Below are 19,205 nucleotides of genomic sequence, written 5' to 3' on the forward strand. Positions count from 1 at the left end.
AAAGTGCCATCCCAGAATGTTTGGAATGTGGCCCAGTCCAAAGTTCACAGTGGGCTACCTGCAAGTAATCTAGCCGCATTCTTTCAACAAAATGGCTGTCTTCTAAAACTATATTCTACAAATTACATGTTCAGTAAGTCCTAAGATCATGACCCAGAAGCCTGTGACCAATACTAAGGCTCTTAGATGTGACACGAGTTTGAATTATAAGTTATGTGAAAGCCAAAACTGCAGTTTGTGGAAGAATGGGAGCCAAGAGCTTCTAAAGTTAGCTTGTGTTCGTCCTGATCTCAGAGTTTTGAGCTCACAGGAGCTTAATCTGGTTAGTGCTGAGTAGAAAGGGGGAGAAAATGGGGTCAATAGCTCCCGAACACATCCTAGTGGTCTCGGGGTCAATGGCCCTTCCTGATCCCTAATGCTCAGTGGGCCTCTGTGGCCGGCTCCCAACAATGAATTAGAAAAAAACATTTCATAGAAGGTAATTCTGTAGTTACTTACAAGCCTTTATATGTTCAGAAATGTTCTTTTGCCTGTTAGATGTGACATGGATTTTAGATTAATTTCTCTTATTATGAAAGTAGGAATCTTGAAGTATAAATACTTTCAAATCTTTTATTTCTTTATCATATATCATTTTCCTTTCAATGTTTTGTCTTTTGTATTGTCAGACTAATCTTCCTAAAACGTAACTAACAAATTTTCAACAGTGCTGCATTTCACATACGAGTATAATCACATTTGTACATTTCAGCTTGTGTTTCTGGGCACTGCTGATTTTATAATATGTCCCAAACAAGTGTTTTATAATATCTCCTACCCCTCTCCTTAATGTATTCTACAATCCAGCCTGACCAAAAAAGTATCTGCTATTCTCACTCCTTGTCTTTGCTCATGTTGTAACTTCTGCCTAAAATGTCTCTTCTTTTCTCTCCATATCAGAAAGGCTACTTTTTTTTTTCCTGAAGTACAAACCATTTTTTCTTCTTCCAAAAATCCTTTTGAGCTGGAAATATTCTTCCTCTTAAACTGATGGTCTTCTTTATATGTCTTCTTTTATGTAATTTGCATCTCTATTTTGTATTGTTGGATTTTTTTCTACATCTTGCAGCTTCAGTTTGACATTTCCTTTTGATTACCTGATAACACTCCCATCATAGTACTTTTTTCATAGACGTGATCTAAGAGGTAAATTTATAAAAAGTCTTAATGTCATGTCTGTATTTGTCTTAATTGTGTTACTTTCCTATTTTTCTATAGGATCCAATGATGCTGTTGCTCCAGACTTCCCAGCTCAGGTGCTAGGCAATAGGGATGATGACCTCTCAGACACTGTTAACATTAAACATAAAGAAGGGATCTACAGTAAGAGGGCGGTGACTAAGGCGTCCTTTCCAGTGGGGAAAAAACCCTCACAGAAAAATGCAGGTAACTGAATTGGCTTTGTTTATTTTATGGCTTTCTTCCACCCCTTTTCATCCTAAATGTCCAATCTTTGTTTTTTTGCTTTGGAATGCAGACTTTTATCTTTGCTATTATACTGGGACTACATAAGAAGATAAAATATTTATAAAATCTTTTACTATGCTTCAGAGATTTTTGAAGACTGTAAATTTATTGTCATCATGAGAAATAAAGCATGATGCAACTTTTGAAATAAAATAATACCCAATAAAGTATGTTTTAGAGTCTAATATTCATAGAAAATCTTGATTAAATTGCCTCATGATATTACAACCATCTCATAAATTGGATTCTGTAGGGAGTTATGTGGCTCACATAATGTTTTAAATTTTTTTTATTTGCTGCCAATTTAAAAATGACATTTTGAGCTTTTCTTGAGAAATTAGAAAATCTGGTTGCTCTCAGTTCACATTCCTTTATGACACTTAGCTGCAGCTGAGCCATGGCTGTCTCCTACAGGTAGGGCATTCATTCTCCTGTTTGTTTCAGTCCACAGCTCTCAGACCCAGTCTGCTTCATTTATCCACCTTATCTGTCTATTCACTGTGTATATTTGTGTCTCAACCTTATCTCTAGATATAGGCCCACTGTTTTTATACAAGCTTTTAATCTATAGAAATCTACTTGCTTTTTTCTTCTGCATCCATGACACTAGTTGATACTTGATAATATTTATTAAACGAAAACTCTAGTTGCCACTCAAGTTAAGTGAAAATTCTGTATGTATAATTGCCTATGTTTATTTGTTATATTTGTATTTTTTTATTCCTATGTACAACAATTAGCCAAATAGGTGCTATTGATCTCAAGGCAGTTTTTAGAAGCAGGATGACTCTATGTTCTAGTTTTGGCAAGATGTTAATGACTTTGTGCAATGACATCAATGCCTTAGTGAGGAAAATGGGTATGGTCTGCTTGCTAAAACACACATTTATTCTTGTAGATAATTTTTGTTGCACTGCAAAGCCTGTTGAAGTGTCTTTATGTCTTTTTTTTTTTTTTGAGTTGGAGTCTCACTCTCGTCCAGACTGGAGTGCAGTGGCTGCTCCCGGCCACCGCAGCCTCGACCTGCTGGGCTCTGGCGATCCTTCCGCCTCAGGCTTCCGAGTAGCCGGAATTACAGGCACGCGCTACCACGCCCGGCTGATTTTTTGATTTATTGTAGAGATGAGGTCTCGCTGCCCAGGCGGGTCTCCAACCCACGGGCTCAGGCAATCCACTCACCTCAGCCTCCCAAGGCGTGGGATTACAGGCTGAGCCACCGAGCCCGGCTTATGTCTTTTGAAATGAGAGAAAAGAGGCATATCTTTCAGCTAACATTGAGACCCAAGTAAAAAAAGAGAAATATTTTTACAAAACATAGTTCATAAATGAAGACCTTCTTGCTACAGAGAATCCCTTATTGCCAGTAGCATATTAATATGCTATTGTGCTATTAATATGCTACTGGCAATTCAGTTGATACAGGTAACCTAAGATCCTACTGTCAGATACTTCAAAAGGGGATAGATGTTGAAAAAATGGAATGGAACAAAGCTGAATGCCATTAGAAGTCTCTAATTGTACCCCACATCTTTATTTAAAAAAAAAAAAGAAATCTCTACAAGTAACTCATTAGCTATACCTCACCTCCAGGCTTTATTTAGTAAGGATGGTATGTTTGGAATAAAGTCATGCTCAGTTATCTGAAGACCTCCGCCAGCTATTGGTCTACTTCCATACTTTGCATCTCAAGGGAAAGTGCTCTGTCAGATATTACAGAGTCCTCTGTGGTCATTTCACCTTGAGAAATGCCCAGCCTCAAAACCTCTTACCTTAGATGATTAAAGAAGAAGGCTAGAGGGGAGAATGCCTGCCTAGGGAACTTGAACAGTGACTTTTATAATAGCTAAGTGAACCCATAAAATATGCTATCAGAGATAAAAATCTCAATGGAAGGGTTGGAGTATAAAAGTGAGAAAATCTCTTAGAAAATAGAACATAAGAGAAGGGAAAAGAAAAAAAAAAGATTTTTTAAAATCCAAAAGATATCCAAAAACAGGCATTGCCAATAGAGAAGGCAGACAGAAATCAAAGGGCCAGTACAGGAATAAATCCAAGAATGCAGAAGATACGAGTTTTCATGTTAGAAAGGACTATTGTGTACATAAAAATACACACTAAAGCATGTGAACTAGAAATTTTAAAACTGGTTTGAGGCTGGTCTCGGTGACTCAACCTGTAATCCCAACACTTTGGGAGGCCAGGGCGAGTGGATTGCCTGAGCCCGCGGGCTCAAGACCCGCTTGGGCAACTTGGTGAGACTTTGTCTCTACAATAAATAAAAAATTCAGCCGGATGTGGTAGCGCGTGCCTTTAGTTCTGGCTACTTGGAAGGCTGAGGTGGAAGGATTGCCGGAGCCCAGCAGGTCGAGGCTGCGGTGGCCGGGAGCTTGCCACTGCACTCCAGTCTGGGCGACAGAGTGAGACTCCAACTCCAAAAAAAAAAAAAAAAACTGGTTTGAAAAGAGATTCTAACACATTTCAGAAAGAAAACATAGATCCCATATGAAGAAATGGAAATCAGACTGACATCTAACTTTTCTAAAGTAATACATGGAATTAAAAACCAAAGGAATAATGTGTTAGACTTCTGAGGGAAAATTATTTCACTAAAAAAGGGAGGAAACATAAGACTGAGAAAACGAGGGGCCAACACAGGGAAGAGGAGAAAGGAATTCTCACAAGAGCAGTGGTACAAAAGGCCTAGAACAAGTTCAGATTGACGACTGCAAGACAGAAGTCAAACTGATTCAGTACCTTATGTGGTTGATTATACTTAGAGGAGATTTTCAATTCTTTTTGCAGCTATAAGAATAAAGGTACACATTTATACATAGAAACTTTGAAAATGTAAAATCATGGCAGTTATTAACTCTTCAGGAAAAGCAGACATTTGTAATAGAAATTAATAATTACAGTATACAGTTGGCTTAGCTGTGAATGATAATTATATAACACGGTCACATGTAAACACTGAATATTGATTTAATTACTATGACTACTATTTACATAACTAATATATAAGACTGCACACTAATATAGACTAAAACTTTTCAGAAGATAGGATGAGAAGATATTTTTTAAAAGAGAAATTCATATTGACCATAGTGGCAAATCAGTAGATAATTTCTGGAACTTAAAAGGATGTGGCAGTATAAAGCATGTTATTTGGAAATAAGGATATTGATACTAGAGTAAGTGGCTTAAGGAGTTGAAAATGGAGGCCTTTCGAAACTGAGTGGGTGGGTGGGACAGGGTACTGCTGAGTTTTGTTATAAGCCTCATGAAAGTATTTGACTTTCAAAACATACATTGTTACTTTGACTAAATCAAAATTTCTATTGTACTTCACTGCAAATAAGTATAAAGGGTTGGGAAAAGATATATTTGGCAAATACTAACTAAAGAAAAGCTAGTGAGCAATGTTAATATCGACAAAATGGGATTCCAGGACAAAAAACATTAAGGTAACTAAGTTTATCTCGCAATAATAAAAGGATCAGATGCTCCAGAAAGATAAAATTATCAGTTTATATGATATACTCAAATGTATATTCAGGAAAAATGACAGGAATATATAGATAAATTCTACAATACATTTCAGAAATTTGAAAGATCAAGAAATAAAAATAGAGAGCATTTTAACAACAGAATTTAAACATTTGATTTAAAGCAGAGAATTTTGCATTTTTCAAAGAATACATAGAGCACTTAGAAAAAATTATAAACTTGTTGGTTTCAAAGAATTCCTGTTCAAACAGACCAGCTTCTCGAACCACAGTGAAGCTAACTTAGAACTCAGTGATAAAAATATAGACTAATAAAATGAATCAAAATTCTGTCGGTGACAGGTTGAAAAGTGGTCCTCCAAAATTCATATCTACCAGGAACTTGAGAATATGACCTTATTTGGAAATAGGATCTTTGCAGATGTAGTTCCTTAAGGATCTCAAGATTAAATCATTCTGGATTTAAGATAAATCCTAAATCCAGTGATTGTATTCTTATAAAAAGAGAAGAGAACACCTTTGAGAACAGAGGCAGAAATTGGGGTTATGCTGCTGCAAGCTAGGAAGTGCCAGGGCTCAGCAGAAACTAAGAGAGAAAAAGAAGGATTTTTCCCCCTTAGAGTCTTAGGGAGTGTGGCCCATCTGACATCTTGATTTCAGACTTCTAACCTCCACATCCATGAGAGATTATGTTTCTTTTGTTTTAAGCTGCTCAGTTTGTAATAATTTGTTACAGAAGCCCTAGGAAACTAATACACCACTCATCTATTTGAAAATTCAAAAAGGTAATTCCAAGTAGTTAAATTATAATGGATTAAAGAGAAAAATCATAGTGGAAATTATAGTGTATTTCGAACTGAACAATAAAATTCTGTTATAAAAATTTTACGAAAGATAACCAAAGTTTTATTTAGGGGTAAAGTTATATACTTAAATACGAATATTAAAAAATAAGAAAAATCCAGTTAAAATCCCAAAAGAGTTTTTTTTCTCAGAAGCCTACAAGCTTGTTCTAAAATTGATAAAGAAATACAGAATGCCAAGATAGTCAAGGTAATCTTGAAAAAGAACAAATCTAGAGGATTTATACCACCAGATATCAAAACTTTACTATAAAGTGTGATATTGGCACAAAGGTAGACAAACTGACCACAGAACAGAATACTCCAGAAATAAATTTGCACTTACATGGATACCTGATTTATGTTAAAGGTGCCACTTAAAGGTGAGAAAAGGATAATTTTTTTGGTCAAATGGTGCTGGATAAGTTGAATAGTCATATTTGAAAAAAGAATATTGAGCCTCCTTCCTCACATTGTAAATAAAAATCCATTCCAAATGGATTGTAGATCTAAATAGAAAAGGCATAGATAGATGGTAGATAAGTGGGCAGATAAATTTTGTATAAGAAAATGAAGGAGTATGTCTTTTTAATCTTGGGATGGGAAAAGATTCATTAAACTTGATCTCCCCCTCCACATCCCCCAAAGAACAAGTAACCTAGAGGAAAATATTGACGAATGTGTCACATTAAAGTGAGAAATTGGCCGGGCTCAGTGTCTCAGCCTATAATCCCAGCACTTTGGGAGGCCAAGGCAAGTGGATTGTCTGACCAGCCCAGGCAACTTGGCAAGACTGCGTCTCTACAATAAATCAAAAACTTAGCCTGGCACGGTAGCACACACCTCTGGTTCCAGCTACTTGGAAGGTTGAGGTGGGTGGGCCGCGGAACCCAGCAGGTCAACGCTGGGGTGGCCGTGAGCGTGCCACTGCTCTCCAGCCTGGGCAACAGAGTGAGACCCCCAACTCAAAAAAAAAAAAAAAAAAAAAAAAAAAGGTGAGAAATTCTGGGAGTATTTCTGAACCTACTGTGGTTCAGGAGGCTGCCTGATAATTATATAAAATTTAAAAAATTTAAAATAGAAAATTGTATAAATTATAAACAACACTAAATAAGAGAGTAAAAGGCAAGTCACAGAATGGGGAAGATATTTGTGATACTTGTGTACCACTAAAGACTTATATCCAGAATATAAAAAGAACTGCTGCAAATTAATATGAAAAAGCTATTCAGCCCAATAGAAAAATAGACAAAAGACTTGTACAGGTACTTTACAAAAGAGAATACCCAATAGCCAAAAAGCATAGACAGCACATTCCACTTTATTAAACTGTAGGGAATGCAAATTAAAACCACACAGAATAGCTTCACATACCCATTTGAATGACTGAAATGAAAAAGACAATACTGTGTTGGTAAGAAGGTAAAAACAAACAACTCATTCACTGCTGGTGAGAGTGTGAATTGGTATAATGTCTTCGGAAAGCAACTTGACAGTATCTATTAAATTACACAAAACCATAACCTATGACTAGCAATTCTCCTAACTATACTCAACAGAAAGGGGTGCCCACAAGTACCAAGAGTCACAAATATTCTTCACAGTAGTATTTGTAATAGCTCCAAACTGCAAACTACCCATATGTCCAGTAGTTATTCAATAGAATGGATAAATTGCAGCATATTAACATTATTGAGTACTAATTAGAAAATGAGAATGTGTGAAGGATAATATATGTTACAACACTAAATGAATCTTGTAGACTACACGGGAGAAGAAAGCAAGACATAAAGAATATATATTATTCCATTTATATAAAGTTCAAAAGTATTCAAAACTAATTTGTTGTATTTAAAATCATATGTTACCCTCAGCATGGGGAAGATAGAAGGAAGAATGAAGGGAGTATGTAGGCATTTATCCAGATTTTATTTCCTAACCAGGGTAAGGCTATACACATTTGATTTTGGATAATTCACTGAGCTCTATATTTGTGCATTTTTTTTGCACATTTACTGCTACACAATGAAAAAGATCTTTTAAAAAGAATAAAAAATAAGGTACTTGGCAATGAATCTATAAGGACATGTAAAACTATTATAGAGAAAATTATAAAACTATATTGAAGTATATTACAGAAGACCTAAGTAATTGGAGAATTATATACTTGTAAAAATGAATTAAAGATACCAGTTCCCATTAAATTAATTTTTAAGTTTAATGCATTGCTACTCAAAATTCCAGTAGAACTTTTTATAGAATTTAACAGACTGATTCTAAAATATGTATGGAAGATCAACAAAGTATATTTAAAGATTAAGATAAGAGAACTTGCCGTACTAGATGTCAAGACTTATTACATGCATAACTTATTTAAGACATCATTTGCAAAGGAACAAACAGAAAAATGAAACAGAATGGTAGCCCAGAAACACTATCCATGAATGTGGAAGCATAGTATATTCAGAGATGATACAGCAATCCATGGAGAAAGGATGAAGATGAACTATTTAATAGTGTTTAGACCACCAATTACATGTAGGAAAGAATAAAATCAGATAAACCACTACTACATACTAAATAAAAATATATAGTATTCCAGGCACATTAAGTATAAAAAGGAAAGCTTTAAACTTTTAAAATTTAGGTTGTCTATCCTTATGATCATGTGATAATTAAGGATTTTAAAAATATGACACAAAGCACTGACCTTAAGGAAAAGTATAATAAATGTGACCTTATTAAAATGAAAAATTTTGTACATGAAAGATACCATAAACAAAAGACAAGACACAGACTGAGAGAAGAAGATATTTACAACTCATACAATCTTCAAAGAAATTTTATAGGAATATTCATTGCAGTGCTTGTCAATATTAAAAAAGTAGGAAATAGTCTTCATTGCTTAAATGGTAAATTGATATGTATATACAAGTAGAATACTACCTAACAGAAGACTCATATATATTAATGGGACTAAATCCTAGAATTATATTGAGTGAAAAGGCATTTTGCTTAAAAGTACATACAGTATAGTACCCTTTATATGAAGTTTAGAGACCTGCAAAACAATACTATACATTGTTGTATATATGCAGTATAGTAAAGAATTTTAAAATGTCCTTGAGTTTTGTAATCTCTAAATCAGTATAAGGGTTGCTATAGAGAGAATGACATCATTGAGATCTTACATAGGGAATCATATCTGTAATATTTATTTCTTAAGGTACTTTGGTGCTTATTTTGTTGTATATACTTTTTTATATGTCTGAAACATTGTATTAACAGTAAGTAAATTTTTAAGTGGTCTAAAAGTTGTAGAAGGCGTTTAGGTAAAAGAGATTAGGAGGATTGAAATAATAGAAATAGGAAAAATGAATGCATGTAAAGAAAAATTGGTACTATGAGAAATAAAACCAAGACTGATTCTTTATTGCATTTTTAGTAATCTCTATTGCCTTTCTGATTTCTTTGTTGAAAAATATTCATACTTGTAGATATGAAAAGAAAAATCATCAAGAAAAATAGAAAAGAGAAATAGAAAGTATTAGACAAGTTTTAAAAGCTCTATACCTGCATGAGCTTTTTTAAAAAATTCTATAAGAATGCTATATATAAAATATAGATGATGTAAGTGCCTTTCTTGTATTATATGAAACACCAAAATTGGCTCCATAAGTGATTAAAAACATTGAATAGGCCAAAGAACATAAAAGCATTGTTCAAATCTACTTTTTTGCTTTGAAAGACATACTTGATCTATACATTTTTTTTTTACTATTGCATCAAACCATCAAAGTTCAGATTTTATTTAATTTTTTAAAATTTAAGCAGTTGTGTTGTTGTACACAGAAAGATATGAAAAGCTTTTCAACCATGTCACAGTTTTTACCTAGTGGAGGCTAGGAAGTACTTTTTTCCTAATATGTAAAGGGGTTTGGCGTGTGTGTGTGTGTGTGTGTGTGTGTGTGTGTGTGTGTGTGTGTGTGTGTATAGAATTACTTGTCTATTGTGTTTATTATCTTTTCTTTCTCTGTGGGATCAAATGATGTTGTTATTCCAGGTGCCCCAGCTCAAGTACCCATCACCGGGGATAAGCACTTTTCAGATAAAAAACAGAAAGAAGAGATCTACAGTACAAGGGCAGTGACTGAGACTTCCCAGCCTGAAGAAAAAGAATTCTTGCAGAAAAGCCCTGCAGGTAGGTAAACTGGATTGTCTGTATATTATTTTCTTCTGGTATTGTAAAGTGAGACTATTCCCTTATGAATATAAACAAATGTATTCTCCATTCTCTTCTTGCTATCTTCAGCCCTCCTCTGTCTTGTTTATATGTGAAATAGTCAAAGTATTTTTAGCTATTTTTTGTATACTTTGGCAGATAAAGTTGATATATTCAAAGCTTTTTGAAATATTTTGGAGAACTTTTAAATATAGTAAACACATTAATCTCATCACCAAAATTTATTTAATGGATTTTTTTTTTTTTTTTACTTCTGATGATAGAATATTTTAATGCCATGACAGACTGACTCTCCAATATCATTGTTGTATGTAAGCCTTTGTTCTTTAGGAATTTAGCTTGTTTGCTTCCTATCTGTCAGTCATTTTACTTCAGTGGGATTATACTGATTTAAAGTGCCTGTAATAGTGTTAAAGTTAGGATTAATTTTGGCTCTGAGAGATGAAAACAAAAAATAACATTAAAAGATTTAAAAATATATATATATATTTTTTCTAGTAAAAACCCTGAGGTAGGCATCCTGGGTGACATGGAGTTTCATAGTATCAGGGAACAAAGCTCTTGCTCCCCTGTTACTCCAACATTTTTTGCCTTCATTCTCAAAGTGTAGCCATCTGCCAGTAGAAAGAAAAGGAAAGAAAAAGCATATTCCTTTCTCTAAGGAAACCCTTTCAGAAGTTACATGTAGTATTCCCCTTACATCTTATTGGCCAGACTTAGACATATGGTCACGTGTAACAGGGAGGCTGGGAAATAGTCTTTATTCTAGTACCCATATGCTCAGCCAAAGTTAGGATTCTATTTTAAAGAAAAAGGAAGATGAATATTAGAGTACAGATGATAAGTTTTTGCCACAGTTGTAAACTAGAAACATATTTAGAGCATAGTTTTTTTCTTCTTTAGGTATTGCTTTTTAAAACAATTTAGATTGTACTCTGGGCAACACTTTAAAATTTTACCTCCTTTGTGTTTTTGCTGAATGAATGTTCTGGAAACACTTTTGATCATGTTAATCAAAAAAGTTAATCAAAAATTTTAGTCTTCATTCCCTCTAGGAATAAAATCTAAACTTTTAGCATTGTCTTCCAGAACAGTAGAATCTGCTCCCAAAACAACTTTTGAATGCTAGTTCTCACCTCTTTGCCTTATAAATTCCGTAATCAAGTAAGCCTTATACGTGCTGTGTTTCTTAGATGCTAAGTTGCTTTCCTAACTCCATTCTTTTACTGTGTAGTCACCTTTGCCTAAAATGCCTTTATCTTTCCATGTCAATATGTATCCCATCTTAGCTATCTTCTGACACCCAAATCAGTTGTCCAGAGTTCTGTGATACTGCTTTCTGGAATTAGTTGATCTTTCTTTGAACACTTGTACTTCTTTATCTGACTCTCTTATGGTGTAATTCCTTAACTTTGTATGACTTCTATTTCTCTTTTTATGTACATGATTTTTGACCCTAATGTTGATTGCTTTCTAAACATGTTTTAGCGGTCTTTTTATTTTTCTTCAATACCAGTAAAAAAGCCTTTCACATAGTAGATTCTTGGGAGACTTTTTTTTTTTTAAAATATAGCAATAGAATTTTGCTATGTTTTCCAAGGTTATCTTAAACTCAAGCAATCTTCTGTGAGCAATCTTCCCACATCAGTGAGAGACATTTGAAAGTATTTTTCATCAGCTTTCCGTCTGTATAATGAATTAATTTCCCTCTCTTAGATTCTGTTGATGCTACTGCTGCAGAGCACTCATCTCAAGTACAAGACACAAAGATCGAAAGTCTATCAGACACTCAAGAGGTTCAACAGAAAGAGGAGATCCATAGGAAGGGGACAGTTCCTAAGGAAGCCTGGCCAGAAGATAAAGAATCCCTACAGATAAATATTGAAGGTAATGGGATTGGGGTGTGTGTGTATCTGTGAGTGTATTTGCAGGTGTTTTCATTCCATTGTTATGATTTTCCTTTCTTTTCTTTTTTTTTTTTTTTTTTTTGAGTTTGAGTCTCACTCTATTGCCCAGGCTGGAGTGCTCTGGCACACTCACAGTGACTCCAGCATCAACCTGCTGGGCTCCTACAATCCTTCTGACTTAGCCTTCCAAGTAGCCAGAACTATAGGCTCGCACTTCCATGCCCACACCTGGCTATCCATTCCATTCTCATGAGAATATGACCTCATGATTTAAACAAACATTGCTTTTCTTTTTTTTTAATTTTCTTATGCAAGGCTCCTTGATGCTACTTTATCTACATGGCTATATAGATATATTTGCAAAATAGTTATTTCTGAGAAAAGTTGTTAACAGCTTAGAAACAGGATTATTAATAAATAACCAAAGCTGATATTATTAGAAGTGAAGCATCATATCTCAGCACTGAAACAGGGAAAACCAAAAAGCATTTTTTGAGACCAGGACAAAGACCAATACAGATTTGTAAAAAAAATTGTTGTAAAAAAGCATTTGCCATGGCCCTCTTTTTCTGACATGAAAGAAATGCATATAGAACACAAGCTATTACCACCTAGCTGTCAAGCTTTATCTCTTAGAGATAGAACAGTGCCTGGATTAGGGAAGAAAGGAGTCAAAGAGCTAATCTACACTTGCTAGATTTTGAAAATAGATCAGGTTTCACAACTTACATAATAAATGTATAAAATAAATGATTTTTGACAGAGGTATCAAGACTACACAATAGAGAAAGGATAGTGTCTTCAACAAATGGGAATGGCAATAGAATATTATGCAGCCATAAATAAGAATAAAATCATGGCCTTTGCAGCAACTTGGATGCAGTTGAGGCCATCATACTAAGTAAACTATCACAGAAACAAAGAACTGAATATCACATGTTCTCACTCATAAGTGGGCCCCAAACACTAGTCACATTAGCACAAGGGTGGGATTGGCAGTTGCTGGGCACTGCTAGGGAGGGGAGGGAGGAGTGTGGGAGGCATGTGACAACACAATGACTACCGGGTCCACTACTAGGGGAATTGAGGGCCAGCTAGAAGCCCAAACTTCACCTGCATGCAACCTACTTATATAGTAAGTCCTCACTTGTATCTCACAACTTTATAATAATTAAATTTTAAAAATAAATAAATGTAAACACCAAAAAAGATGTTGGAAAAGTTGAATATCTACATTCAAAAGAAGTTGTTGGACCCTTGTTTACACCGTATACAAAATTAACTAAAAAAAGAATTAGAGATATAAATGTAAGATCTAATATCATAAAACTCCTAGAAGAAAATATAGGGAAAAACTTTGAGGACATTGGACTTGGTAATGATTTCTTGGATATGACACCAAAAGCACAGGTAACAAAAGCAAAAATAGACCAACGAGGCTACATCAAACTTGAAAACTTATGTATACCAAAGGAAACAATTTAGAGTGTGAATATGTTCTGATGAAGATTTATTTGGATCTTAACATGATTTTAGGGAAAGGTAAAAATAACAAGCCCCTTTTCCAGCGATGATGTTCATCTCTTCCTTCCAGTAGCCAGGATATTATTAACTTTGAACTGTGTCTCTTGTTTGGGCCAAATATATAAACACTTTGATTCCAGAGCTATTCTAACTGGAAGCATCATTTTTTGAAAAGTGACTTAAATGAAGAACAAAGTAAAATTGAATTCCTTTAGGGGTTAATCCTTGTGGGTTTTTTCAGGTTGACTAAATGTACAGCCTGAGGCAGTACAGCCTGAGGCAGTTGGGATTGGAGGGAAGGCTGATGTGGTGAATGCGAGCTATAAATTCAAGGTACCTATTCCATATAAAAACACAACATATATGTGACTAGTGATACATGTAGGATGGGATACAAAGTTTATTAAGTGCAAATATGACCAGGCTCGGTGGCCCACACCTGTTATCCTAGCACTTTGGGAGGCCCAGCTGGGAGGATTGCTTGAGCCCAGGAGTTCAAGACCAGCGTGGACAACATAGTGAGACCTTCTCTACAAAAAAAAAAAAAAAAAATTAGCCGGGCATGGTGGCACCCGCCAAATGTGTGCGCCAGTAGTCCCAGCTACTTGGGATGCTGGGGTAGAAGGATCACCTGAGCCCAGCAGATTGAGGGGCGATAAGCCATGATGGTACCACTGCAATCCAGACTGGTTGACAGAGCGATTCCAACTCAATAAATAAAATAAAGTTTATTAAATACACACACAAAAAGAGTGTGAATAGGCAACCTATAGAATGGGAGAACATATTTGCAAATTGTATATCTGACGAGTTAATATCCAGAACATAAAAGGAACTTCTATACTTCGATAACAGTAAATAACCTTATTTAAAATTGGGCAAACTACTTGAATAGTGATTTCTTCATAGAAGATATACAAATTACTATTAAGCATATGAAAATATGCTCAACTTCTCTAATCATAAAAGAAATGCACATGAAAACCACAATAAGATATCATCTCACTCCTACTAGAATGGCCACTATCAAAAGAACAGAAAATAAGTGTTGGTGAGGATGCAGGGAAATTGGAACCCTTGTTCACTGTTGGTAGGAATGTAAAATGGTACAGCCATTATGGAAAATACTATGAAGGTTCCTAAAAAAATTAGAAAAGAATTACTTTATGGTTCAACATTCCTGCTTCTGGGCACATAACCTAAAGAATTCAAAGGAGAATCTCAAAAACCTATCTTCACACCCATGTTTATCATAGCATTATTCAAAATAGCCAAGAGGTATGCAGTCCAGATGTCCATCAACAGATAAGTGTATTAAGAAAATGTTAATATCGGTAAATTAAAAATAAAAAGTGTTTTATGTACATAAATGAGATATTGTGCAGCCTTTAAAAAGAAAGAAATCCTGTCACATGCTGCGAGATGGATGAACCTCGAGGATATTATGCTAAGCAAAGTAAGCCAATCACAGAAGGACAAATACTCTCTGATTCTACTCATATGAAGTATCTACGTAGTTGAAATCATAGAAGCAGTTAGTAGAAAAGTGCTGAGGCCTAGGGGGAGGATAGAAAGAGAATTAGTGTTAAGTGGGTATAGAGTTTCAGTGTTATAAGATGAAAAAGTTAGAGATCTATTGCTCAAAAATATGAATATACTTAACACTACTAGCTGTTTGATGGCAAATTTAATTTTTTTTTAACCACACACACATATAAATAATACATTAGATGAAGAAATAGAACATTACAACTTTGCAGTGGGTAGTGTGGGAGACATGGTTTGCAAAAGAAAGATGGAAATATAATCTGTAAAAGCATTCTCTACCAGACAGAAGAACATTTTTTTCTAAATGTTTGTACTCTGAATAATTGTAGAAAACATGAAATATATAAAATAAAAATTGATAGAATAATGAGATAAAAAAGGAGGTTTAGGGGATAGAACAAATGGAAGTGAAAAGGTTGTACTAATTAAGAGAAGACGATGAAAGCAATTAGAAAAAATAATATAATTTGAGGACTGATAGTAAAAATCCAACACAGCGGTGTCTATTATTTTACCTAAGGAAGATAACAGAAAAATAATAAGTAAGGAAAAATTGGACCTCAATTTATTTAATTTATTTTTTAAGACAAGATTTCACTCTGTTGCCCAGACTGGAGTACGGTGGTGCAATCGTAGCTCACTGTAGCCTAAACTTCTGGGCTCAAGCACTTCTCCCATCTCAGCCTTCCATGTAGCTGAGACTATAGGATTGCACCACCACACCTGGCTTAAACCTGTATTTTAAAATGGCATACTAAATCCTAGGAAATTGTATATATGATGATCAATACTGAGAGAATATTAGTGATAATAGTGAACTTCAAAGAAAAGGTGAATCATTCAGGCGTTTTATGCAGACAAAATGAAAAGATAATACAGAAAGTCAGAAAGGGAACAGGCAGAGGAAAGGGAGGCTAAAGGAAGTATAAATGAATTAATAACATCTTGAAAGTTGTAAAATCAAGACATACATGTATAAGCATAGTATTTAAAATGACAAGCGTTTCCTCTAAAAGTTAAACTTTAAATTATTCAAAATATTTAGAAAAACCAGAAGCAGCTTGGGTGTAAAGTGGGAGAATAAAAGAAGACAAAATAAATGTCTAACAAAAATTGCCATAAAATGAAAGAATGGAGAGCTTATAAATACCATGTATTATATTAAATTTACCTTTATGAAGAAACTTTTTAGATTGTATTTAAAAAGAAACCCTGTTTCATGCCAGATAGCAGACATATCAAAAGAAAAATAGCTCAGAAAGGTTGAAAATAAAAAGAACACCTAGAGACATATCAAAAAAGAAATTTGGGAACTTTAATAGATGAGGTTAAATTCACAGCTTTTGCAGGAATTAAAGAGGGATTTTTTTAATACTGATTTGTAATCCACAATGAGGCTATTGTTCATACATCTTTAAACATCAAATAACTTAGTATAAAAATTTATGAAATGAAAACCAAGAGCTCCATTAATAAGGAAGTTTTATGTTGTCTGTAAAAAGAGTGAAAAACTGGGTGCAGTGACTCACGTGTGAGCCTATAATCCAAGTAATTTGGGAGGCTGAGGTAAGAGGATTGCCTGAACCCAAGGGTTCGAGACCAGCCTGGGCAACTTGGGGAGACTTCATTTCTACAATAAATCAAAAAATTAGCCAGGCATGGTGTCACGTGCCTATAGTTCTACCTACATGGAAGGCTGAGGTGGAAGGATCATCTGAACCCAGCAGGCTGAGGCTGCTGTGGCTGTTAGCATGCCACTCTACTCCAGCCTGGGTAACAGAGTGAGACACCAACTTAAAAAAAAAGAGTGAACATGTGAAATTATATGAAAACAACTCTTATGATATATCATTGGGCAAAAGATGCTTAAGGGAGGGACTGGAAGGTGGAATTTACTTTTTGGGTGTGGGGTTGGGGGGTGGGGGATAGTAAAACAGATCATAAACTAACAGAACTAGGAAATCTTCAAAGAGAAATGGACAAATACAGAATATGGTAGGGAGCTTGAACACACAAATTTAACTCATGACAGGTTATAGAGGTGAAAAACTTTTTGAAGTTAAGATCTAATATATATGTGTGCATAAGTCTGTATGGTTTAAAAAAAGTTTTCAAGTGACCATAGAACATTTTTTTCATGAAGTTTTACTGAGATGTAAGTCCCTAAAGTGTAAAGTTCAACTTTTTAAAGTATATTCACAGATATGTGCAATCAACTGTCACCACAATTAATTTAAGAATATTTCATTTCCAAAAAGAAACCCTGTACCTTTTAGGTATCATCTCCATACTTCCTTGTCACCTCCCCTGAGACCTAAGCAAATTCACTTTTCGTCTCTGTAGATTCCCCTATTCTGGACTTTCATGCAAATGAAACCATGTAATATGTGGATTTTTATGAATGTGGACTTTTGTAACTGACTTAACTCAGCATGATGTTTTCAAGATTTATTCAAATTATAGCATGTGTCAAAAACTCATTTTTCAGTTGCCGAATAATATTCTTGTGTGTGTGTGTGTGTGTGTGTGTGTGTGTGTATATCACATTTATCCATTGATGGACATTTGTGTTGTTTCTACCTTTTTCCTATTATGAAAATGGTTTTATAAAGATTCATGTACACATTTTTATGTGGACATGTGTTTTTATTTCTCTTAGGAGTGGAATTGCTGGATCATGTGATAACAGTGTTTAATAATTTGAGGAAAATGTCAGATAATTTGCCAAAGTGGCTGCCCAATTTTACATTTCCACCAGCAATGTCAGCTCCTCGACAACCTCAGTGATGCTTGTTATTATCTGCCTTTTTAAATTATAGCCATCCTAGAGTGTGTGAAGTAGTATATCATTTTGCTTTAGATTTTGCATTTTCTTCATGACTTAATCACCATAAGTAAATTCTGCCTTCCCAGTCTGTGAGCATCTTTTCATGTGCTTATTGTCCCGTTGTATATCTTCCTTGGAGTTCTTTATGTATTCTAGATAAATATCCCTTATCAGATACATGGTTTATAAATATATTTTTCCATTCTGTGGGTTGTCTCTTCAGCTTCTTGATGGTGTCCTTTGAAGGGCAAACATTTTTTAGTTTTGTTGAAGTCTAATTTATGTTTTATCTTTTGTTGCTCATTTTTTGTGTTTATCTAAGAAACTTTTGCCAAATTTAAGCTTATGAAGATTTCCGCTATGTTTTATTGTAAGAATTTTATAGTTTTAGCTTTTACATGTAGGTCACGGATCCATTTTGAGTTAATTTTTATATATGGTGTGGAGTAAGGATCCAATTTCATTCCTTTCATGTGAATATCCAGTTGTCACAGAATTATTCTTTCCCCATCGAATGCTCTTGGTACCCTTATTGAAAATTAGTTTACCATACTTGTTTGGGTTTGTTTCTAGTCTCTCAGTTATAGTCTACTGATCTATGTGAATATGGACTTTGTGACAGTATCACATTATATTAATTATTATTTCTTAAGTTTTAAAATTGGGAAGTATGAGTTCTCCAACTTTATTTTATTTTTTATTTTGATGACTTTTAGGATCATTTTGGAAATTTCTACAAAGAAGTAAGCTGGAATTCTGATAGGGATTACATTGAATCTGTAGATTAGTTTAAGGAGTATTGCCTTCTTAATAATGTTATTTTCCAATCTATAATATAGGATGTTTTCCATATATTTCGTTTAATTTCTCAGCAATGCTTTGTAATTTCAAGAGTAAAAATTGTGCACCTCTTTTACGTACTTTACTCTTTTTGATGCTCTTATGGATAGAATTGTTTTCTTAATTTCATTTTGATTTGTTTACTCCAAGTGTATCAAATACAATTAGTTTTAATATATTTATTTATTGTATTTTTATTATAAAGTTTAGTAAAATGAGAACAACACAGAACTAGTGGAAAATTTGACCTTGTTTTTGTAAAACAGATCTATCAGTGTCTGGTTCGATGGAAGTAGTTGCAATTCTTAGTGAGTTCCCTCTCTCTTTTTTTTTTTTCTCTTAATTTTTATTTGAAAATTGTGGGTGAATACAAATATTCACCGTGCAAGTACCCTTATTGATGAGGTGTGCCCCCCCTTCCCCAGGCAGATCTTAACTACTGTCAATCCCACCTCCCCGCCC

General features: G+C 34.4%; 1 protein-coding gene across 1 annotated transcript in view; it reads left to right on the forward strand.

Moving 5' to 3' along the window:
- The window catches only part of LOC103257151 (Alstrom syndrome protein 1-like), a gene marked incomplete at its 5' end in the record, with an annotated part of 67,499 nt that overhangs the window by 9,069 nt on the left and 39,225 nt on the right, over positions 1-19,205 (forward strand). Inside the window, 3 exons of the mRNA XM_008054878.2 lie at positions 1,258-1,425; positions 9,918-10,055; positions 11,814-11,984. Coding sequence (XP_008053069.2) covers positions 1,258-1,425; positions 9,918-10,055; positions 11,814-11,984 — 477 coding nt within the window. The remainder of the gene's footprint in view (positions 1-1,257; positions 1,426-9,917; positions 10,056-11,813; positions 11,985-19,205) is intronic.

Source organism: Carlito syrichta, unplaced genomic scaffold (genome assembly GCF_000164805.1).
Source record: "Carlito syrichta isolate Samal-C Ts95f unplaced genomic scaffold, Tarsius_syrichta-2.0.1 Scaffold80100, whole genome shotgun sequence".
Lineage (NCBI taxonomy): Eukaryota > Metazoa > Chordata > Mammalia > Primates > Tarsiidae > Carlito > Carlito syrichta.